The sequence below is a fragment of the Erythrolamprus reginae genome, chromosome 6, assembly GCF_031021105.1.
Source record: "Erythrolamprus reginae isolate rEryReg1 chromosome 6, rEryReg1.hap1, whole genome shotgun sequence".
Classification (NCBI taxonomy): Eukaryota; Metazoa; Chordata; class Lepidosauria; order Squamata; family Dipsadidae; genus Erythrolamprus; species Erythrolamprus reginae.
Window position 1 is genome coordinate 60,333,005 of NC_091955.1, and position 24,070 is coordinate 60,357,074.

Below are 24,070 nucleotides of genomic sequence, written 5' to 3' on the forward strand. Positions count from 1 at the left end.
TAGCCGCGCACCCGGGAAGACGTGCTTCCAACCGTCCAGGCTAGGGCTCCGCGCCCCGTTGCTTAGAAGCGTCCGCGAGGGCAGGAGAGCGGCGCGCGGGGCCGTTTTTCCCACTTTCGGGCGCTTTCCCACCAGCTTCTCCCGTTGGTTGTAAGCAATCCCTCCTACGTCCGGTTGTTCTGGTGCCCACCTTTATCAGATTGCTTTTTCTTCATCCCGTGTTCCCAGCTGAGCTGACTTTCCCATCTAACACCTTCCCTTTTAATCTCATGGTGTGTTTGATATTAGAGTCTTCGGAGAGGGGCGGCATACACATCAAAACAAATCATGAATGAATGAATGTGGGGGGTTTTCCCTTTGTACTTTTTTCCCCGTTGCCCAAACTTTGCAAAATACCCAACTTTTCGAAGAGTCTTTGGAGACAGCATACAAATCAAATAATAGATAGATAGATAGATAGATAGATGTGGTTTTTTTCCTTTATATTTTTTCCCGTTGCCCAAACTGCAAAATAGCCAATTTTTGGAAGGAGTTGTTAACCAGGCAGATTTTCTGATACTTAAGTGTGATCTGGAAATCCCTTTCAGCTGCAAAGAATATCTGTCTTTCTAATGCTTCTTCCACTGCCAAATAAGGGTGACTAAACATAGTTCCAATTATCAATTGGAAAGATAGTTTCAATTAACAATTGCTCTCATCCCTCACATCAGCAAGATTCTGCTGAAAATTCAAATATGTCTAGCACCATCCATCAAAAGAATAACCAGATGTTCAAGACTGCTTCCAAAGGGTGGCATTTGCAACCTTATTGCACATCTGTACTCGGTGGTGGGAATAACTTGTGAATAACAAAGATCATTTACATGTGCTTCATCAACTATAAAAAAACTCTTTTGTGTTGATCATGAGAAGCTATGGAGGTTCTATAAGGAGTGAAAGTAGGTTTTGAAAGAGAAAGATGAAGGGAAGGGAAGAAAGAAGGAAGGAAGGACTGTATGAGATAGGAAGGAAGGATGGTAAAAATAGCAACCTTGAAGGAACAAAGCACTAAGATAAATATAGAATATATGTATACTGCTCAAAAAAAAAATAAAGGGAACACTCAAATAACGCATCCTAGATCTGAATGAATGAAATATTCTCATTGAATACTTTGTTCTGTACAAAGTTGAATGTGTACAACAGCATGTGAAATTGATTGTCAATCAGTGTTGCTTCCTAAGTGGACAGTTTAATTTCATCCTGCTCCAGGAACTGCTGCAAACATCTATATCTACTTATAAAAAAGCTGTTATTTAGCCAGGTTTCTTGAAGCGTGTTCAAGATTCAGCAACATAATCCACTAAAGTCTGAAAGGGAAATTTTTAAACTTTATTTTCTAAAATTCAGGGTAGTAGTTTATAGAACCCCTTTAATAGATTAAATTGGGGTCTTCAATATATACTGCTCAAAAAAATAAAGGGAACACTCAAATAACACATCCTAGATCTGAATGAATGAAATATTCTCATTGAATACTTGGTTCTGTACAAAGTTGAATGTGCACAATAGCATGTGGAATTGTTGTCAATCAGTGTTGCTTCCTAAGCGGACAGTTTGATTTCACAGAAGTTTGATTTACTTGGAGTTATATTGTGTTGTTTAAGTGTTCCCTTTATTTCTTTGAGCAGTGTGTGTGTAAACAAAGATATTTGGCTATGTCTGGATATTAAGACGTTTTGGAGGAACCATCATAAAAAAACCATACTGTTGAGATTAATAGTCAAGAACAGGGTTTTTTTTCCAACTTCATTTTATTTTCTAAGAAAATACTTATTTCAAAGAAAGGATATCCTGCTCCCAAAATAACTTTAAATACATTATTCTGAAATTAATTGATTTTCCATAGACAGACCATACCCAAGCATTTTTTCTCCCAAATACACACATGGTGCTGAGAGATCAAAATTCTCTCTCTCTCTCCATCATTCCTTTAAATATATTCTTATTCTTCTGATTAGCTCACAGATCTTTAGTCTTTGTTACATACACAGATAATCAGTTTTCCAGAGATTCATAGCCATGTACCTCATTATTCCATCACATAAATACTATGTACAGTATTCCCAAACTCTCATTGGCAACTTCAGCAATCTACCTAAATTCCCTTTCCCAATTTTAGCTCAAAAGCTCCAAATTTTAACTTGTACCACTTTTCTTGTTCTTCAATGTTCGGAGTCCATGGAGTTGTGAAATTTATTCTTTGGCAAAGAAAAGGAGGATGGTAGCTTTGCTGCTTTCCAGGTTTTTTTAAAAAAAAAGTTTCAAGTGTTTAAGATTTTAAATAAAAAGGCACAGACAACTTGAGAAGCACCAAGAAGTTTGGGATTGCAATAAAACATTTCTCTTTTAATATAAAAGGATTTATTTCTGAGCAAACTTGTAATATTACATTCTGATCTCTATTGAATAATTCACACTCGACCGTCTCTCAAAAATTTGCATCAGGTTGCAAAATCAGTTGAAAGAATTGCAGGGCTATGTTTTAAATTTTAACCTGATAACATAATCCCTCTTACTGCATTGTGATAGATGCTGAAAGGATGGCATTTGAAATAGGGAAGTTTATATGTAACCATCAATATACCTAGCCTTTCTGCAATTTTAATACTCTGACCCTAAAGGATCCAGGGGAATAAAGTTCCACATGAGATCTACACATGTTAATATGCAAAAAATAGGACATGAAGAAATGTGCAACATTCTGGGTGATGCTAAAGACAAATAAATGAAGCTTTTGGAAAATAAAACATGGCAATGCAATTGTATGTATTTTTTTTCTCAGAAGTAAAGTGTCATTGAGTTATTTGATCTTACTCCCAAATACATAGATTATTGCCAACAGCCAATGAAATAATAAAAAATATTCATAACATAGTTTTCCTTTTGCACATAATGGTGTGGCAGGTATTACAGTAATTTTCAAAGTGATTTTCACATATCTTCTGAAAACAGAATGTTAGATTTATTATTATTTCCATAGTTTTGCAGTTACTTTTTGCATAATATATTCTTTAACAATGTCCCAGCCAATAGGGAATGAAGTTAAGATATGGGTGGGCAAAAGTTTGGGTTAGGGTGAAATTTCTAATGTATTCTCATGAGCAAAACTTTTAGTTGTATTCCATGTTAATACATTTGAAATAGCTGCCAACTTTAGCAAAGTATCCAACATTTTCACAAATAAGTATCATTTGGTTTTTTACTGTCTGTCATCATTTCAATGTGATTGAAGGCTGGATTGTCAGTTCCTTCCTTGCATGGTGGGCAGTTCAAAACTTTTTTATCTTCCTGGAAAACAAAATACAGTATATGTTTAGAATAAATCTAATAAGGAACAATGTATGTAATAATAAATATAACAGCTCAGTAAATAGATGTGATTTTGCTTATTGACAAAATAATAGTAATATTGGTACTAGGCTAATCATCCTGGAGAAGAGGTTCCTGGTGAGAAGAAAAACTCTTATAGATATCTGGGTATCAAACAATGCAGGAATTTAAGGATTAATAGCATGACAGTGAATTGTGCTCAGAAAGGAACCAATTATTAACCAAGTTCTTTGTAACTTCCAATCCTTCAATAACTCTTAATAAACTATTGCAGTTATGTATTAGTTATGTATTTTTTAAATCTTACTTTTATTTTTTTGTATATATAATTCAAGGCAGCAAACATACCTAATCCTCCTGCCTTCTTCTATTCATTGACAATTGCAGGATTAGATTATTGCAATGTATATTTATTCTATCAGGTGGTCCATGAAAACAGTCTGTTATTTCAGCTATTTAATATATCTGTTTATCTGCTGCCAAGTGTAAATAAGACAAATGGAACATTCTCATAGGCTTTCAATTTCTGTGGCTGCATTCTGGACGAATACTCTTCAAGAGTAGCCCCATGTAGAGCGCATTGCAATAATCAAGATGGGAGGTGATGAGGGCCTGAGCGACTGTGCGTAGAGCCCAGTGATGGGCTCCTACGGGAACGGTCAGGAACGCAGTTCCGGTAGCAAAATTTGGAGCTCCACCCCAGAGCACCCAATTTGCACTGAAAGATGTTCAAACAAAATGCATAAGCCACGCCCACAGTGTGGTAGCAAAAACTTTGGTAGTCCATCACTGGTAGAGCCTCCTGGTCCAAATAGGGCCGCAACTTGTTTACCAGGTGAACCTGGGCAAAGGTTCCCCTGGCCACAGCTGAGAGATGGTGATCAAAGTTCAGCTGTGGATCTAGGAGGACACCCAAGTTGCGAACCCTCTCTGAGGGGGTCAGAGTTTCTCCCCCCAGGACAATGGACAGATAGATCGAATAGTCCTTAAGAGGGAATGCCCATAGCCACTCGGTCTTGTCTGGGTTGAGCTTGAGCCTGTTGGCCCCCATCCAGATTTTTACAGCTTCCAGGCACCAGCACATCACATCCACCACTTCACTGAATTGAGTATTTTTAAGATCCAAAACTTCTTCAATACTGAATTTATTTTTTTATGTAATAATATTTCATAGGCAGAAAAGTATAATAACTTAATTATTAAATTTATGTTCTCACAGGTTATAAACTTATATAAAATTTACTATTTATATGCTAGATCCAAAACAAATTTATTAATCTACTGCTTCTTAGAGGTGGAGGAGGAAGCAGGAAGGCGATGTTGCTGCTCCTCCGGACTACGGCAAAATAACACCAAAATATGGGAAATTGGAGCTAAATTGGACTTGGGGTTCTGCAGGTTTGGAAGATGAGCAGTTGCTGCTCAGAAGGAACCCTTTTTTCTGCTTAGTGCTCCGTGTTCTCTCTGTCCCCAGAGTTTATGGCTCGGTCGGCTGGGCTCCGGAAACGACGGCCACGAGATCTGGTCGAGCTGCCTATGGTTTACAAGCTGTGGTTTACAGCTTGTTTACAGCTTGTTCACAGCCCCGCAGCACGCTGCCTGCTGTCTGAGCTTAGCAGAGATTGTTTTTATCCAGCGTGGGAAGATCTTGCTGCACCCTTTTCCGTGGCGTTTGTTTCAATCTATTTCAGCCACGGAGATTTTGTGGAGGAAGCAGCTGGGCTGCGGGGAAATGGCGGTTCCCCTTGATTACAACGGGAGGCTGTAGCTGAGACTGGGGGGAGAGATTGACTGATACTGATAAAAGTGGAGCCTTGAAGGGAGGAGAGAACGAGGAGAGACGGGACCGAGAGGCGAAGGTGACGCTGGTTGGAGGTGCTGCTGCTGGAACGACTCCCCCCCCCATGAACTAAGGACGCTTGTGAGCTGCTTGGCGGGAGCGCCCAAGCGTCGGAGGCTCTACGGGGTGAAAAGACCGGCATGGAAAGATTAGACTGGATATTGCTGTCGAGGAAGAGGAGATGGTGGTCCGTGAGAGGAGCGTGGAGACTGGGGGAGATGTCGAAGCGATATCGAGGTGGAAAAGAGAGTTCTTGGAGGCCATGCAGTGGGGTCTGGCAGACAGAGAACTGGAAATGTCGCTCGGAAATCAAGCGACGCCATCGGAGGCCACCGAGGAGTGACCAGCGAGGGGCGAGGGTCCTATGAGAGCCAAGAGACTGGTGATGGAACTGAGAGACGGAGAAGAGACCTGGGAGACATCATAGCGCCAGAAAAAGGGGTGACTAATATTAAGAAGAGATCCTTCCTTTTAACCAGGCTGAGATACTCCCCTGGGACCCTGAACACTGTTATAATCCAGAACTTCCAATTAAGAACTACTTAAGAATTTTACACTATCTTATTGCTGACTAATTTCCGATATTTTTTATATTTTATATATATATATATATATATATATATATATATATATATATATATATATATATTATATTTATAGTTTTTTAAATTAGATAAATTTAGATATTTTTCTTATTGTTTTTTAATAATCAAGTTAATCTATTTTAATTATTACTAATTTAATCTTAATATTATTGGGGGGTTTCTTAATGAATGGATGACTGGGGTGTTTGTAACATTGTGCATAGGATGAATGATTGGTGTGAGTGTGATGGTTGGAGTGGGTGGGGTTGTGGTATGCATGAGATGAATGAAAATAGTATGAACGACAGATTTGGCCCACCTGACGCTCGGGAGACAGGAGAGGAAGGGGCACTGGTCTTTGGGGTGGCGGAGGGTCGGAATATTCCAGTGTTGCTGGGGAGAGGCAGATATGGCGGGGGCCACAGAGTTAGCCGTTCCAGGGGAACGAGGGATCGTTGCTTAATAACGATCCCTTGTTCTGGCTCTGTGAGCCCAATCTTGGGTACTGGTGATGAGTGTAACTCTGGCCCTGGGCTCAGGTTGCTGCTGCTCAATGCCAGGTCGGTGGTAAATAAAGCTCTCCTCATCCGGGATTTGATCCTGGATGAGGAGGCCGACCTGGCATGTATTACTGAAACCTGGCTGGGCCCAGAGGGGGGTGTTCCTCTCTCTGAAATCTGCCCAGCTGGGTTTCAGATATGGCATCAACCTCGACCCCAGGGAAGGGGGGGAGGAGTGGCTATTATAGCCAGGGAGAGCCTTTGCCTACGTGGACTCATTGCTCTGGAAATTGCGGGTTGCGAGTCTCTCTTGATGAAGTTGGACTTAGGGGTTCAGGTGGGCTTATTTCTCACGTACCTGCCTCCCAGCTGCGTGTCAAAAGCCCTGCCTGTGCTACTCGAGGAGGTAGCCGGGTTGGCGGTGGAGTTCCCCGGACTTATTGTCCTGGGGGACTTCAACCTGCCGTCACTCGGTGAAACCTCTGGGTTGGCACAGGAGTTCATGGCCACCATGACAGCCATGGACCTGACTCAAGTAGTACAGGGTCCGACTCACGAGGGAGGGCACGCACCTGACATGGTATTCCTTTCCGAGCAATTGAGTAATGGTCTGAGACTAAGGGGCTTAGAAGCATTGCCTTTGTCATGGTCAGACCATTTCCTACTGCGGCTTGACTTCCTGGCTCCAATCCTTCCCCGCAGGGAGGTGGAACCAATTAAGATGTTCCGCCCCAGACGCCTGATGGACCCAGAGGGCTTTCAGACGGCGCTTGGGGTTATTCCAGAGGCACTCGTCCACAGTTCGGCGGAGTCTCTTGCGGAGGCCTGGAATACGGCTGCTGCGGAGGCTCTCGACCGGATTGCGCCTTTGCGACCTCTCCGCGGCGCTAGACCCCGTAGAGCCCCATGGTTCAACGAGGAGCTCCGGGAGTTGAAACGCCAAAAGAGATGTCTAGAGAAGCGATGGAGGAAGAGTAGGTCTGAATCTGATCGAACACTTGTAAGAGCTTTTATTAAGACTTACAAAGTGGCGCTCAAGGCGGCAAGATTCGCGTACCATGCCGCCTTGATTGCATCAGCGGAATCCCGCCCGGCCGCTCTGTTTAGGGTGACCCGCTCCCTTCTTAACCAGGGGGGAGTTGGGGAGCCCTTGCAGAGTAGTGCCGAGGATTTTAACACGTTTTTCGCTGATAAAGTCGCTCAGATCCGGGCCAACCTCGACTCCAATTGTAAGACAGAGTCGACTGACAACGAGTCAGTCGAGGTGACTGGGGCACGTACTTGTCCACCTGTCTGGGAAGAGTTTGATCTGGTGACACCTGATGAAGTGGACAAGGCCATTGGAGCTGTGAGTTCCGCCACCTGTTTACTGGATCCGTGTCCCTCCTGGTTGGTTTCGGCCGGCAGGGAGGTGACACGGAGCTGGGCCCAGGAGATTACCAACGCTTCCTTGGGGAGGGGAGTTTTTCCATCACTCTATAAAGAAGCGCTTGTGCGCCCCCTCCTCAAGAAGCCCTCCCTGGACCCAGCCGTACTTAACAACTATCGTCCAGTCTCCAACCTTCCCTTTATGGGGAAGGTTGTTGAGAAGGTGGTGGCACTCCAGCTCCAGCGGTCCTTGGAAGAAGCCGATTATCTAGGTCCCCAGCAGTCGGGTTTCAGGCCCGGTTACAGCACGGAAACCGCTTTGGTCGCGTTGATGGATGATCTCTGGTGGGCCCGGGACAGGGGTTTATCCTCTGTCCTGGTGCTCCTTGACCTCTCAGCGGCTTTCGATACCATCGACCATGGTATCCTTCTGCGCCGGCTGGAGGGGTTGGGGGTGGGAGGCACTGTTCTCCAGTGGTTCTCCTCCTACCTCTCTGGCCGGTCGCAGTCGGTGTTAGTGGGGGGTCAGAGGTCGGCTCCTGGGTTTCTCCCTTGCGGGGTGCCTCAGGGGTCGGTCCTCTCCCCCCTGCTATTCAACATCTACATGAAACCGCTGGGCGAGATCATCCAAGGACATGGGGTGAGGTATCATCAATATGCGGATGATACCCAGCTTTACATCTCCACCCCATGCCCAGTCAACGAAGCGGTGGAAGTGATGTGCCGGTGCCTGGAGGCTGTTGGGGCCTGGATGGGTGTCAACAGACTCAAGCTCAACCCGGATAAGACGGAGTGGCTGTGGGTTTTGCCTCCCAAGGACAATTCCATCTGTCCGTCCATTACCCTGGGGGGGGGGGATTATTGACCCCTTCAGAGAGGGTCCGCAACTTGGGCGTCCTCCTCGATCCACAGCTCACATTAGAAAACCATCTCTCAGCTGTGGCGAGGGGGGCGTTTGCCCAGGTTCGCCTGGTGCACCAGTTGCGGCCCTATCTGGACCGGGACTCATTGCTCACAGTCACTCATGCCCTCATCACCTCGAGGTTCGACTACTGTAATGCTCTCTACATGGGGCTACCTTTGAAAAGTGTTCGGAAACTTCAGATCGTGCAGAATGCAGCTGCGAGAGCAGTCATGGGCTTACCCAGGTATGCCCATGTTTCACCATCACTCCGCAGTCTGCATTGGCTGCCGATCAGTTTCCGGTCACAATTCAAAGTGTTGGTTATGACCTTTAAAGCCCTTCATGGCATCGGACCAGAATATCTCCGAGACCGCCTTCTGCCGCACGAATCCCAGCGACCGATTAGGTCCCACAGAGTGGGCCTCCTCCGGGTCCCGTCAACTAAACAATGTCGGTTGGCGGGCCCCAGGGGGAGAGCCTTCTCTGTGGCGGCACCGACTCTCTGGAACCAACTCCCTCCGGAGATCAGAACTGCCCCTACTCTTCCTGCCTTCTGTAAACTTCTCAAAACCCACCTCTGCCGTCAGGCATGGGGAAACTAAACATCTCCCCCTGGGCCCGCCGAATTTATACATGGTATGCTTGTGTGTGTGTATGTTAGTATAGGGGTTTTAAACTTTTTAATATTTTAATTAATTGGATTATGTATTGGATTGTTTTTTCACTTGTTGTGAGCCGCCCCGAGTCTTCGGAAAGGGGCGGCATACAAATCCAAATAATAAATAATAAATAATAATAAAAAGGCAAAAGTGGGGTGACTAAAGCTGCAGAATTTATCTAATTTTTAAAATGGCGTTTCATAAAATCTGAATTATATAGCATATAAAATGTCTTCATCAAGACTTTAAATATTTTCTGTGGTAAAATTAAAGTATATACCATATTTTTCAGACTATAAGATACACTAGTGTATAAGACGCAACAAGATTTCAAACAGGTAAGTAAGAAAAAAGACTCTGCAAGCCTCCTAAATCCTCTGTGTGCCCCTATTTTTGCAAACAAATTAGCATTTTTGCCTTTCCCCAGCCCCCAGGAGCACTCTGCAGGTCTCCCAAGCCTATGCACCACCTGTTTATTGCAAATATGGACACATTTTTCATCCATTTTTCTGTGGGGTACACAGAGGGTTTGGGAAGCCTGCAGAGTACTCCTGGGGGCTGAGGAAGATAAAAAAAGCCTCATTTTTCACCTGGGTTGTGTTTTTTTTTTGCAAAAATTGGGTGTGCCAAGGGTTTGAGAGGCCTGCAGGGAACTTCTAGAGGCTAGGGGGAGGCAAAAATGGCCCAGTTTTTGTAAAATATGACCCTTTTTGCCAATTTTTTCACAAACATGGGGGTGTTTTTGCCTTCCTGCAGTCCTCAGGAACATTCTGCAGGCCTCCCAAACCTCTGTGCTCTCCATCTTTGCAAAAAGCAGGCCCATTTTTTGCAAAAATGGGACATGGGGGCAAAGCTTTAGGAGGCCAAAAATGATTGTATTCTGTGTATAAGACGCACCGATATGTCCACCCTCTTTTAGGGGAAAAAGGTGTGTCTTATACTCCCAAAAAATATGGTAGTTGGCTTTTCAAAAATTGTAACCAGTATCATCTATAATATGTCTATCCTTATTATACATATCTCTCAAAGCCTTCCATCCTTCCGAGGTGGGTAAAATGAGGACCCAGATTGTTGGTGGCAATATGCTGATTCTGTAAACCGCTTAAAGAGGGCTGTAAAGCACTATGAAGCAGTATATAAGTCTAAATGCTATTGTTATTATGACAGTGGCCAGCTATTTATTCACACAATAGCCAAGACCAAGAGTAATATTGATGGAGTAAATACAGAGGACAAAAAGAACTGATAACAGCAAAACCACATGACAGAAATTGTACTTGGACCTATCTTTGAAAATTTAATCAAATATAATTACAATGGTCCCTTGACTTTCATGGGGGATACGTTCCAAGACTGCCTCTGAAAGTCAAATTTCCATGAAGTAGAGACGCTCCCTTCCTCCCTTCCTTCCTCCCCCTCCCTCCTCCATTCCTGGTTTTACTTACCCCCAGAACCCACAAGGGCAACAGGGCGGCAAGCGGAGGGCTTTGCTGTGCTCGCTGCAGCGGGGGCAGGCGGCAATAAGGCTCGTCTTCAAGTGGAGCATACCAATGCTCCGAGAATTAAAGGGGAGGGATTGGGAGGCTGGGGCGGAAGCGGAGCTTTTATTTAAGGAAGCAGGATGGCTGGAGTGGGAGCGGGAGAGATTTAAAACGCACAGTATTGTACATTGGGCGTCTCCGGAAAACCCTTGGTGTGCAAAGAAACCACGGAGTATTTTTTAATTAATATTTTTTGAAAAACTGTGATATAGACTTTTCATGAATGTCGGACCCACGAAAGTCAAGGGACCACTGTATTACCTGAGTAATTAGAGGACAAATCTATCCAATTATGTAACTGGAGTGTGCCAATAGGTGTACTGTTTCTGTGCTCAATTCAAAGCGCTGGTTTGTTCAAAGCAATTCAAGCACTAAATGGATTGAAGTTGAAATATCTAATAAATCTCTCTTCTTATATAGTGTAGACCTCTCTGACATTTTGTTTCTTCGCAACCCTTATCTGTCTTGAGTCAAATAAAATAATGTACAGTATACATACTTGTTTCAATTTACCACCTGAGAAATTACACAAAAGATCCTCTTTGCCGAGTAATAATTTTTTGTCCACATTCTGCTTAAGTCCTCCTGAAAAATATTTATGTTGTTAGTTAAAATACATTCACACAGAGTTTAGAATCTGTATATTAATTTTTTAATTAATTAATTAATTAATGTTAATACATTGGTATTAACATGAGATGTCATGAATTGGTGTGTAATAACTTTTTAATTTTTCTAACTTGTTTTTTCTTCTGTTTTTTTAACTTAGTTTTTGCTTATGCTTTTTTTTATACAGTTGTGTGGCTTTATTTGTAAACTGCCCAGAATCATTTCAGAGAGATGATCAGTATGTAAATATGATAAATGCATAATCAGACAATGTTTCTTGAATTGTATAATTTATTCATTATTACAAATCTTTATCCTACCTATTTACTTCAGTTAAACATATCCAAGTTGAGTTAAATCCATAAATCTATATAGACATCAAGTTAATAAGAGAAACTTCATATAAAGTTGAATTAAACTTAATTTTTTTCAACTTAACTTTAATTTGCAAACAATTAGGTGAGGTTGTCTGCAAAAATCAGGTTGATAAATCCAGACAGTTAAATAAATTACAATTTAAAATGAAATGAAGATTTGTCATGTATCAAATTATTTGTTTAATTGTATATTAGGCTGGATACACTTTAAAATGATTTAGAAGTGCTCATGTAAAAAGCACTTCACAGACCTTTGTGTTATTTATTAAAGCAGTCTGAGTTCCTGGTTTTCAAACAAAATTGTAAAAAAAAAATTATGCAATAAGAAATTCAATTACAGTGATCCCCCGCTCTTTGCGAGGGTTCCGTTCCAGGACCCCCCGCAACGAGCGGGTTTTCGCGAAGTAGCGCTGCGGAACTAAAAACACCATCTGCGCATGTGCAGATGGTGTTTTTACTTCCGCAGCGCTAGCGAGGAGCCGAAGATTGGGGGCGGCGCGGGTGTTTTAAAACGTCCCCGCCGACATGGGGGGCTCGCTAGCACCCCCCTAACCCGGGTTGGGGGTTCGGGGGTGTGCTAGCGAGCCCCCCATGTCAGCGGGGATGTTTTAAAACACCCGCGCGACTTTCCAATGAGTCCCGAAGACAAACGCGTTGTCTTCGGGACTCATTGGAAAGTCGCGCGGGTGTTTTAAAACATCCCCGCCGACATGGGGGGCTCGCTAGCACACCCCCGAACCCCCAACCCGGGTTTGGGGGTGTGCTAGCGAGCCCCCCATGTCGGCGGGGATGTTTTAAAACACCCGCGTGACTTTCCAATGAGTCCCGAAGACAACGCGTTTGTCTTCGGGACTCATTGGAAAGTCGCGCGGGTGTTTTAAAACATCCCCGCCGACATGGGGGGCTCGCTAGCACACCCCCGAACCCCCAACCCGGGTTTGGGGGTGTGCTAGCGAGCCCCCCATGTCGGCGGGGATGTTTTAAAACACCCGCGTGACTTTCCAATGAGTCCCGAAGACAACGCGTTTGTCTTCGGGACTCATTGGAAAGTCACGCGGGTGTTTTAAAACATCCCCGCCGACATGGGGGGCTCGCTAGCACACCCCCGAACCCCCAACCCGGGTTTGGGGGTGTGCTAGCGAGCCCCCCATGTCGGCGGGGATGTTTTAAAACACCCGCGCGACTTTCCAATGAGTCCCGAAGACAACGCGTTTGTCTTCGGGACTCATTGGAAAGTCACACGGGTGTTTTAAAACGTCCCCGCCGGCATGGGGGGCTTCCTAGCAGCCCCCCAAACCCGGGTTGGGGGTCCGGGGGGTGCTGGTAAGCCCCCCATGCCGGTTGCGACGTTTTAAAACAGCCGCGCCGCCCCCAATCTTCGGCTCCTCGCTAGCGGGCAGGCAGGCGGCTCCTCGCTAGCGGGCAGGCAGGCGAGAGCTAGCGCCAGCGAACGGCTTGTCCGCGCTCGCTCTGGCCGCGAGAATGAACGGTGTGGGTGGGCGAAGGGCGGGCGGCAGCGAGGAGTTTGCGTGGGCGGTGGGGAAACTCCTTGCTGATGCCCGCTGCTCGCCCTCCCGCCAGCAACAGGGGGAAGACCCAGGGAAGCTGCCCAGCAGCTGATCTGCCGGGCACCATCTACGCATGCGTGCCCATAGAAAAAAGGGCACGCATGGGCAGATGGTGTTTTGACTTCCGGGTTGAAAAATCGCGAATTACCCTGTTCGCAATGGTCGGGGACGCAATAACCGGGGGATCACTGTATTCTAAATCAATGTACAGTGATACCTCTACTTAAGAACGCCTCCACTTAAAAAAATTTCTAGATAAGAACCGGATATTCAAGATTTTTTAGCCTCTTAAGAACCATTTTCTACTTAAAACCCGAGCCCGGAAAAATTTCCCAGGAAATTTGAGAGTGGCATGAAGGCCTGGCCAGTTTCCTGCCATTCCCCCTTTAATCCCAGCCATCTCGGGCTTTTCTGGGCTGCCAGAGGAGCCTTTTGGTGGCGCTTAAGGAGGCTTTGGCAATCCAGACTGAACAAAGCATTTTCCTTTCTCTGGGCGCTTGGAGAGGGAATAAACCTCTGCCAGTGCCCAGATAAAAGAAATGCTCCCTTCACTCTGGGCAACGACTGTCCTGCTCCTCTTTTCTTCCTCCTCCTCCCACCCAAATTCTGAGCTTTTATTTCTTTCCTAATGGGTTTGCACGCATTATTAGCTTGATTCCTATGGAAAAAATTGCTTCTGCTTACAAACTTTTCTACTTAAGAACCTGATCACGGAACGAACCAAGTTCTTAAGTAGAGGTACCACTGTATATTATTGTAATGAATAAGATACTTCATTTGCCCATGCACTGAACTATGGACAGACTTTTATTGTAGAAGAAGGGGAAAATGTATATTAAACTTTCAAAGTTAAAAAGATTAATATTATAAATAAACCAAAAATTAAAACTCAATTCCCAATGGATATTTAATTTTTGGATTTTAAAAGTCCAGTTATCGATTTCAAAGGAGAACCCCAATCCTTACATCTTGATATTATAAAGTTAGATTTTATTTTATACAGAGCAGGATTTGCATTACGTTCTTCTGGAAGTAAATGTACACTTGAATAAAAGCAAAAATAGAGGAATCATTAATTACCTGCCAAAAGGCTAATGACTATTCCCACACCAATTGTAATCAGAGTTCCAACTGGGCTTAAGTACAGATAGGATAAGGAATACAAAGAATTTGCCAGGGCGGGTCTAGAGGAACAAAAATAGAATTTATTGATGTATTTCCACAATTCATATGAAATCTCACAATGATAGTGTTATATTACTTGTAAATATTTAAAACAGTTTAGCAAACAGTAATTTGTTTGTTTGTTTGTTTGTTTGTTTGTTTGTGTGTGTGTGTGTGTATTTATTCATTCATTCATTCATTCATTCATTCATTCATTCATTTATTAGATTTGTATGCCGCCCCTCTCCAAAGACTCGGGGCGGCTAACAACAATATAAAAAGACAATATAAACAAATCTAATATTAAAAATAATCTTAAAAAACCCAATTTAAAGAACCACTCATACATACAAGCATACCATGTATAAATTCTATAAGCCTAGGGGGAATGAAAATTTCAATTCCCCCATGCCTGATGACAGGTGGGTTTTAAGGAGCTTGCGAAAGGCAAGGAGGGTGGGGGCAACTCTGATATCTGGGGGGAGCTGGTTCCAGAGGGCCAGGGCCACCACAGAGAAAGCTCTTCTCCTGGGTCCCGCTAAACGACATTGCTTAGTCGACGGGACCGGGAGAAGGCCAACTCTGGGACCTAACCGGTCGCTGGGATTCGTGCGATAGAAGGCGGTCCCGGAGATATTGTAGTCTGATGCCATGAAGGGCTTTATAGGTCATAACCAACACTTTGAATTGTGACTGGAAATTGATGCAGTCATAATGACTGGCTCTTGTTGTCTTCATTCATACAAAGAAAACAGTCTTGTGCCTGCCGCAACATAGGGGTGGGTTCCTCCCAGTTCGGATCAGTTTGCCCAAGCAGGTAGTGACCCATTGTTGAAGTCACGATGACGTCACTGAACCGGATTGGTTGGTGCCAGTCCATGGGGGCCACAATTTTTTTTTTAAATTGTTGTTGTTTTTTCTTCTGCACATGGACAGAAGCTGAGTTTCCAGCACTGCGCATGTGTAACCATTTTGGTTTTGGCCTTTTTTATTTTGGAGGGGATTTGCACTGTGCACATGCACGCATGTAGTGTGAGAGGAAGCGAACCGGCAGTGAGGTAAATTGGAATCCACCCCTGCCGTAATAGTATTGCGTATGCACAAAGCAGGCAGAGCTTTCATTGCAACAGCACAAAGTTTTGTCATTCTGCTTGACTCTGGCCACCCTTGTGCACCCTTTTGATTACTGCCACAGATTACTCAAAAGTGAGTTTAGTCTTTCAAGCTAAGGGAAAACCAAAGCAAAGTAGGTGCTTTTCTCCTCTGTATCTGAAGATGATACACAGATTAAAAGCAGTCACGCACAAAAAAAATCCCAGATTTGTTCTAATTATAACCATAACCCTAACCAAAAATGTCTTTAAAATATGATGTTTTTCTGCAAAAGACTTACTATGATGGCCAGGTTTATCTAACATATTAAACTATCATTAGTTTATTTGATATTGACTATGTGCAATATATTCAGTCATGGCAATGTGGCAATCATAGTTAATAGCAAATATATAACATTAATATAAACAATTGTGGCTTGTTCTGGACCTGGACTGGGATTTGGCTGGCTGCTCCAAGAATACGAGCTTTACAGGCAGGTAATTTTCAAAACAACACTTCTTTTATTTTTCCTTCCACATCGGAATTCATCATATATGGCTCGGGCATGTAAAATGCATTCCAATCTCACAGTCAAAACTATAAAGTTATAATTCTTTCTTTAAAAAAAACCACTTCAAAACATCTTCTTATCTCTGGGTCAGGTTCAGGCTATTAAAGACAGTTTTATCATGCAATATAAAACGCACTTCTCTGGAGATATGGCAAACACATCTATCTTGTTTATAGCACTTTGAAAAAAAGCATCCATCTCTTCTGGTCAATTCCGGATGTGATGTAAACAATTAATTTACACACTCTGAATAGCACATTAAAACCTCTTCCCCCAAACTCATTCTTCCTTTTCTCTGACCTTCTGAACTTTGCACTTAACCAAGGACATCCTTCTATACCCCTGTTATCTAAAGACATATTACTATGCATACTTTCATCGGATGGCTGTTCTATTTCATTTTCATCATCATTAGCCTCCTCCACATCTCTTAAATCAGGGTAATTAACAGTTTCTACATCGTCTTCATCTTCTGAATCTGACAATTCCAAAGGTTGACAGGGAACACTCACAACATGGCTTAAATCAGGGTCGGGCTACCAATTGCAGCCCTACCGGAACGCACCAGGAGCACGCCCCTGTGCGCGTGCCCGGCACGCGATTTCTCTCCTGCAGCCCAGGAGATCAAAGAGCAGGCCACGTGGCCAGAGTTTGGGCAGGTCACTTTTGCTGCCAGCCCCAGCTACTGCTGTAGGCGCGGTACCAAGATTCGGCTGCTGCACATTTGCAGCAGCCGAAATCTCTTTCCGGCAGGAAAAATTGCCAGTTTCTTTGCTTCTGTGCATGCATGGAAGCAAAACCCCGGTAATTTTTACCAGAATCACACCAGTGCACGTGCATGCGCATGCATGCCAGATGGCAATGGAGCAAGCCTATGCGCTCCATTTCCGTCAACGGAACGGGCATTCCCCCGTTCTGCCTAGTAGCCCACTCCTGGCTTAAATAGTGAATCATGATTAAACAAACAATGGCTTAGCACAATGTGTGAACCCATCTTAGCAGATATATCAATTGTTTGATAACAACTAAAATTATGGGATTTTGCCATTTTCATTTTGAATTTAAATATACATTTCCATTAAAAAATGTATATTATGTGTGTAAAAGCACTAGCAGAAGCAAATTAACTTTCATTGGATAAATCAATATCACTTTCTCTTCATGTGTTTCGCAAAGTGTTAATGTATCCAGTAAACGTGAACAGAAAAATGTATACTTGAGTGGGTCTCAAATCCTACTATGCAAAAAATAATATTAGTTAGCAACAAAAGACTTACTATGCTTGGCATAATTAAATGTTATATATTAAGTGGATGGTTAATTTGGCATTTACCTGTCAATATTTCCAATGTCATAAACTTCTGTGCTTAGGCTGCTTATGTTACAGCCTGTAATTGTAAAATTTAATGGCAAAGTCCTCTCTGGTAGCGGCTTATAAATCTGAGCTCCAATTCCAATCCAAAGGGTAAAAACAAATCCAAAGATGAGACCTATAAAAGCACCCTAGAAAACAAAAAATAGAATCTGATCACATTTAAAAGAAAAGTATAGATGAAAGAAATAAATTCCATTCTAATTTCTGAACATTGTAGCTTTAGTAATATAACAGATATTGCATTAGTTATTTAGGATTGCATATACTACTTTCCCAACTAAAAGCAGCCATAAAACTTTTTAAATATAATTTAGAATTCCAGTAAGAGAAGCATCTCCAAGTCATCCTGTGGATATTATTTCTGAGCTAAACATTATGCCCCTGCTGTATACTAAAAGTAAAAGAAAGCTAAGGTTCACCAAAATCCTTACAATTCACTGTGATTTGAATCAATACATTTAATAGCTTCAAATACATTTGACTAATTTGTTTTTGCAAGGAGACTGAGGAATGTCTTGACTAAGAAGGTGGGGCAGCAGTTAAATAAATAGTACTATAAACAGAAGATTTTCTTACCAGAGCGTTGACAAATGGAAAAAGGACTCCCAAGGAAAAGAGCCCTAGGAGAGGCCCACCAATCATGCCAAAAATGGTCAGTGCTGCCTAAGAAAAGCATTAAGTTATACATTTGAAAGATTAAAATCTACAAACAGTGATAAACAGCTTCATTATTGTTCCATGTTAAACTGAAAAGACAATATTTATTTGCAATACGTTTATCCATTTCTACTGGGGGGAAAATCAGAACCACGATAGAATTGATGTCTGGTAGAGATGTTGGGACTCAGAATGTCCTCAATGCTTGCTCTAGGTGTCCCTTCTGGCATTTCATCCCCCGGAGTTACTCAATAAACCAAGGAGATCTCCAGGGTCTACTACCTCGGAGAGGCCGTAAAAGCGCAATCTAGTCCAGAGCCTCCAATGCGGCTTTGTTCCATGCTGTCACTAGAGACTCGGCCGGTCTACGAACAAACGTGTCGCGAATATCTCCAAACTCCCTCTAAAACTCTTCTGGGTTCATTAGGTGCCTGGGGCAGAACCTCCTAATCGGCTCCGCCTCCCTGGGGTGGGGGATTGGTCAGTTAAAGCCCAGCCTCAGCAGGGAGTGATCTGACCATGACAAGGGCATGACGACTATAGCCCTTAAAACCAGATCATTTTTCCACTGCTCCAAGAGAAATACCAAGTTGAGTGTGTGTCCCCTCTATGAGTTGGACCCTGGATTACTTGGGTCAGGTCCATGGTTGTCATGGAAGCCATGAACTCCTGTCCCAATTCTGAGGTTTCACCAGGTGATGGTAGACTAAAGTCCCCCAGGACCGCAAGCCTGGGGAACTCCACCACCAACCCAACCCAGCGACTGCCTCGAGTAGCACAGGCAGGGCTGTTGCAACATAGCTGGGAGGCAGGTATGTTAACAGCAAACCCACCTGACCTGCTAACTCAGGAGGGGAGACTCACACCCAATTGGTTGGGTCCTGATTTTTCAAACTAGAGACAAGTATAATTGAAAGGAACATGCCTTGGAAAGCAGAAATGACTTATGAGGACTATTTTAAAAGAATAATGCATATAGACACAAACAAAGGAAAAGGAAAGAAGAAAAGCAAACCATTTTATGTTGACTTTTAGTTGATTTTTACTGACTCTTACACTGCACCTATTATTTATTTATTATTTATTATTTGGATTTCTAGGCTGCCCTTCTCCCTAGATTCAGGATAGCTTACAAAGCAGGGAAAAATGCAACAGAAATATATAAGAAATCCAACAGTTAAAACTAGTCTAAAATCTAACATAAAACCCCAATATATTTAAAACAGTCGTCTACATTCATTTGATTACAACCATATGCATGGCCAGAGCAGAATGTCAATACTCAATAGCCCCAAGCCTGCTGGCAGAGGTGGGTCTTTAAACCTTACGAAAGGCCAGGAGGGTGTAGATGGTATGAATCTCTGGGGGGAGTTGATTCCAAAGGGCCAGAGCTGCCACAGAGAAGGCTCTACCTCAAGTCCGGCCAGATGACATTGCTTAGCTGACACAACCTAGAGAAGGCCAACTCTGTAGGACCTGACAGGTCGCTGGGATTCATGAGGAAGGAGACGGTCCCGTAAGTAACCTGCTCCTAAGCCATGTATGGCTTTATAAGTCATAACGAACACTTTAAATTGTGTTTGGAGACCAATCTTATCCTGAGCTTATGCTGCACTAATTCACTGCAAGACGAAGGCCTCTTTAATGAAGGTTACAGACTGCACTGACTTACACTATTGAGGTTTACTCAATGCTAATACTACAATCAAAGTACAGCAGTGCCTCTACTTACGAACTTAATTCGTTCTGTGACCAGATTCTTAAGTAGAAAAGTTTGTAAGAAAAAGCGATGTAAAAGCAAATAATGTGTGCGATTGGGAAAACCACAGGGAGGGTGGAGGCCCTGTTTCCTCTCAAGAGATTCATAGAGAGGCCCCACAGAGTCTTCTCCCTGCCTTTTCCGGACCTGTTTCCTCCCAGGAGATTCCTAGAGAGACCCCACCAAGGCTTCTCCCTGCCTTTTCCGGTTACAGTTTCAGAGGCTCAGGTTTGCAAGTGCAAAATGGTTCTTGAGAAGAGGCAAAAAAATCTTGAACACCCAGTTCTTATCAGAAAAGTTCGTAAGTAGAGGCGTTTTTAGGTAGAGGTACCACTGTAAGTCCAAAGTGTAAAAAAAAAGAATCAATTTAAAGGAATAAGGGTTGCTTTGTTTTCCAGAGAGATTTCAGGACAAAGAAATTATTATAGATACCTGTAATAATCCTCCTAGAACTGATGCCAAAGCAGCCATAGCAATGCACACACCGCCATAAAATAAACCTATGTGAATGATGCACACAAAGAGGTCAAATAACAAGTTTTTATTTATTTATTAGCAGTAGACGGAAGTCAGGGGTTTTTGGTCAATAACAACAACAGCAATAACAACAGTAACAATGTCAAATCCAGTCTAAACATCTGGCTGACTGTGCAACTAATCATAATATGTTTTTTTTATCATACAGATTTTTCTGTAAGCATATAGTCATTTAGTTTATGTATAATACTGCAGAATAATAGCTAATATACTGTATTTAAAAATAGTAATTGTAAATTTTACTATTTAATAAACCACTTTAAAAACAAATTAAACACTCTCCTCCTTAAGATAATTTAAATTTAAAACAAATATTAATATATACTTACTCATCCCCATAGAAATCCAAGACAATTTAGCTTCAGTTAACACGAAATAAGGTTTAACGAGGTCCTCTACAGTCACAGCAGCTAAAGCATTGATGCTAGAGGACACTGTACTAAGGCAGGTAAAATAGAGTTCATGTAATTTCATATAAATTTAAAGGTGTATTTGCTTTACAATCAAATAGTTACTACAGTGTTTCTGATGTTAAGTTAAGCAGCTGAATAACTACAATAATTGAAAGACTTTAGTTTTTCAACTAGTTTTATCTATTACAGTACTTAGAAAAAGGGGCATAATTTAAACACTCTCCATTCTGTTCAAAGAAGGTTGTAATGAAACTTTAAAGAAACCAGTCTATATAATAAACAAATTACTGACCTATTATAACATATGTTATAATAAGCCATGATTAGTATATACCACGATGGATTCATGGCTTATGCTTTTTAAAAAGCACATTTTGCTTTAGCACAATGCTTCCCAATTATAGAAACATAGAAACATAGAAGTCTGATGGCAGAAAAAGACCTCATGATCCATCTAGTCTGCCCTTGTACTATTTTCTGTATTTTATCTTAGAATGGATATATGTTTATACCAGGCATGTTTAAATTCAGTTACTGTGGATTTATCAACCACGTCTGCTGGAAGTTTGCTCCAAGACTCTTTCAGTAAAATAATATTTTCTCATGTTGCTTTTGATCTTTCCCCCAACTAACTTCAGATTGTGTCCCCTTGTTCTTGGGTTCACTTTCCTATTAAAAACACTTCCCTCCTGGACCTTATTTAACCCTTTAACATATTTAAATGTTTTTATCATGTCCCCCCTTTTCCTTCTGTCCTCCAGAGTCCAGACTATACAGATTGAGTTCATTAAGTCTTTCCTGATACGTTTTATGCTTAACACCTTCCACCATTCTTGTAGCCCGTCTTTGGACCCGTTCAATTTTGTCAATATCTTTTTGTAGGTGAGGTCTCCAGAACTGAACACAGTATTCCAAATGTGGTGTCACCAGCACTCTATATAGCGGGAGCATAATCTCCCTCTTCCTGCTCTAGCTAACAAATTATTTTTTGTTATGTCCCACCCAGGAAGAAGTAAACATTTTGTGCCCCCCTCCCCAACTCTTGGTGCTGTGTACACCAATCTTGGTAACTTTAAGACTTGTGCACTTCAACTCCCAGAATTCCTCAAGTAGCAAAGCTGGCTGATGAGTTGAAGTCCACAAGTCTTAAAGTTGCCATGGTTGGAGACCCTTCGTGTACACTGATCCTCCCCCGCCTCCAGCTCTCAAGTGAAGTTCGAGGGGGAAGAAACTTGTGGGCTGCCTAAGGAAGCCAAGCTGACAGCCAAACTTCTAGCCGGGCTCAGCCACTGCTTCCTTGTTTCTTCCAAACACACTGAACGCAAGACATCTTCCCATCTTCAAAACTCCGCCAGAAATGAGGGTTTGTGAGACTCTTGGGGAGAAAGGGAAAATATTTCTTGTGCTCCTTCTGGTGCTGTGTCTTACATGCCCTCTTCCCCACTCCTCATTGTCGAGAGAGAGCAGGGGGACGCATTTGGAAGAGTCAAGGAAGCGCGTGCCCAGCTAGAGGTTTGGCTGTCAGCTTTTCCTCAGGCAGCCCGCGCATCCTTCCTGACATTTGTACTGGTACCTCCATTGCATTCCTGGGCATTGTGTCCAGGGCAGCCCCTTCTTGCAAATTGGAGAAGTTTGATTAAACTCACAAGAAGTTTTATTTTAGAATGGACAGCAGTATCGATACAAGTGTCAGGTAGGATGCACATCCTACTCCCTGCGGCAAAAAAAAGAACGTTTCCCGGGGTCACGTGCCCCCCCCGGCATAGCTCCGCATCCCCCCAGGAGGATGCGCCCTACTATTTGAGAAGCACTAGTTTAGCATAATGTATCAATCCAGTGACTTTCATTTCTCAGTAAAATTTTCCTAAGTTCACTTTTTTTTATTTACTAATATTATTGTTATTGAAAGTTGTTAGTTAAAACGTTTTAAGCCAAGGGGCAACAATACTCCCATAAAGTACAGTTACACATTCAATCTAACATACTAATAAAGTATGTGCTCTCAGTTCACATTTAGATTAAATGTCTCCATCACTTATTTTATTTATTTATTATTTATTTATTGGATTTTTATGCCGCCCTTCTCCTTAGACTCAGGGCGGCTTACAACATGTTAGCAATAGTTGTACACACAGTAAAGCTATGCAAAACTGTATAGTTCTCCGGGGTGCGCAACAGGTAGAGTGCTATACTGCAGGCAACTGAAGCAGACTGTAGATCTGTAGGTCAGCGGTTCAAATCTCATCACTGTTTCAAGATTGACTCAGCCTTCCATCCTTCCGAGGTGGGTAAAATGAGGACCCGGATTGTGGGAGCAATAGGCTGCCTCAGTTAAAAAGTGCTATTGCTAACATGTGGTAAGCTGCCCTGAGTCTAAGGAGAAGAGCGGCATAAAAATCGAAATAAATGAAAAAATAAAATGAAATAAAATAAAATAATAAAATAAAAATAAATAAAATAAAATAAAATAAAATAAAATAAAATAAAATAAAAAATAAAATAAAATAAAATAAAATAAAATAAAATAAAATAAAATAAAATAAAATAAAATAAAATAAAATAAAATAAAATAAAATAAAATAAAATAAAATAAAATAAAATAAAATAAAATAAAATAAAATAAAATAAAATAAAATAAAATAAAATAAAATAAAATAAAATAAAATAAAATAAAATAAAATAAAATAAAATAAAATAAAATAAAATAAAAAAATAAAATAAATAAAATAAAATAAATAAAATAAAATAAAATAAAATAAAATAAAATAAATAAATAGAACTGGGATGAGTGACTGTATAGATGGTTTTGGGGGGGGGGAAATATATACATCTGTTTACTTGGAAATCCCATTAAAATGCAACCGTACATCTTTGTTAAAAATAAGTCTCCTTGAGTTTAATACCATTGCATAATGTTGCTAATGTCATTTGATTCCATTGAAACCTCCCCCCACTTCTCTTTCTATTGAATTTTTGAATTGACTTACCTCAAAGTTCCACTATAAGCACAAGCAACAAAAAGGCCTGTCATTCCTGGAAACCCTCCCAGAATTTCCAAAACCAGATAAGGTATGAGCTGAAAAATGCAAATATCACGTATATTTTATTATTTTATTTTAGGTGGTTTCTTTTTTCTCTTACACTCTTCTGCCTCACTTATAATAAAAGATAAATACT

General features: G+C 41.9%; 1 protein-coding gene across 1 annotated transcript in view; it reads right to left on the reverse strand.

Moving 5' to 3' along the window:
* Window positions 1-1,774: 1,774 nt before the first annotated feature.
* Window positions 1,775-24,070, reverse strand: part of LOC139169565 (sodium-coupled monocarboxylate transporter 1-like) — a 40,833-nt gene continuing 18,537 nt past the window's right edge. Inside the window, exons 8-15 of the mRNA XM_070755921.1 lie at window positions 23,881-23,969; window positions 20,810-20,919; window positions 20,376-20,443; window positions 18,104-18,190; window positions 17,486-17,655; window positions 14,403-14,506; window positions 11,268-11,353; window positions 1,775-3,330 (exon numbers count right to left, since the gene is read on the reverse strand). Coding sequence (XP_070612022.1) covers window positions 3,217-3,330; window positions 11,268-11,353; window positions 14,403-14,506; window positions 17,486-17,655; window positions 18,104-18,190; window positions 20,376-20,443; window positions 20,810-20,919; window positions 23,881-23,969 — 828 coding nt within the window. The 3' untranslated portion in view covers window positions 1,775-3,216. The remainder of the gene's footprint in view (window positions 3,331-11,267; window positions 11,354-14,402; window positions 14,507-17,485; window positions 17,656-18,103; window positions 18,191-20,375; window positions 20,444-20,809; window positions 20,920-23,880; window positions 23,970-24,070) is intronic.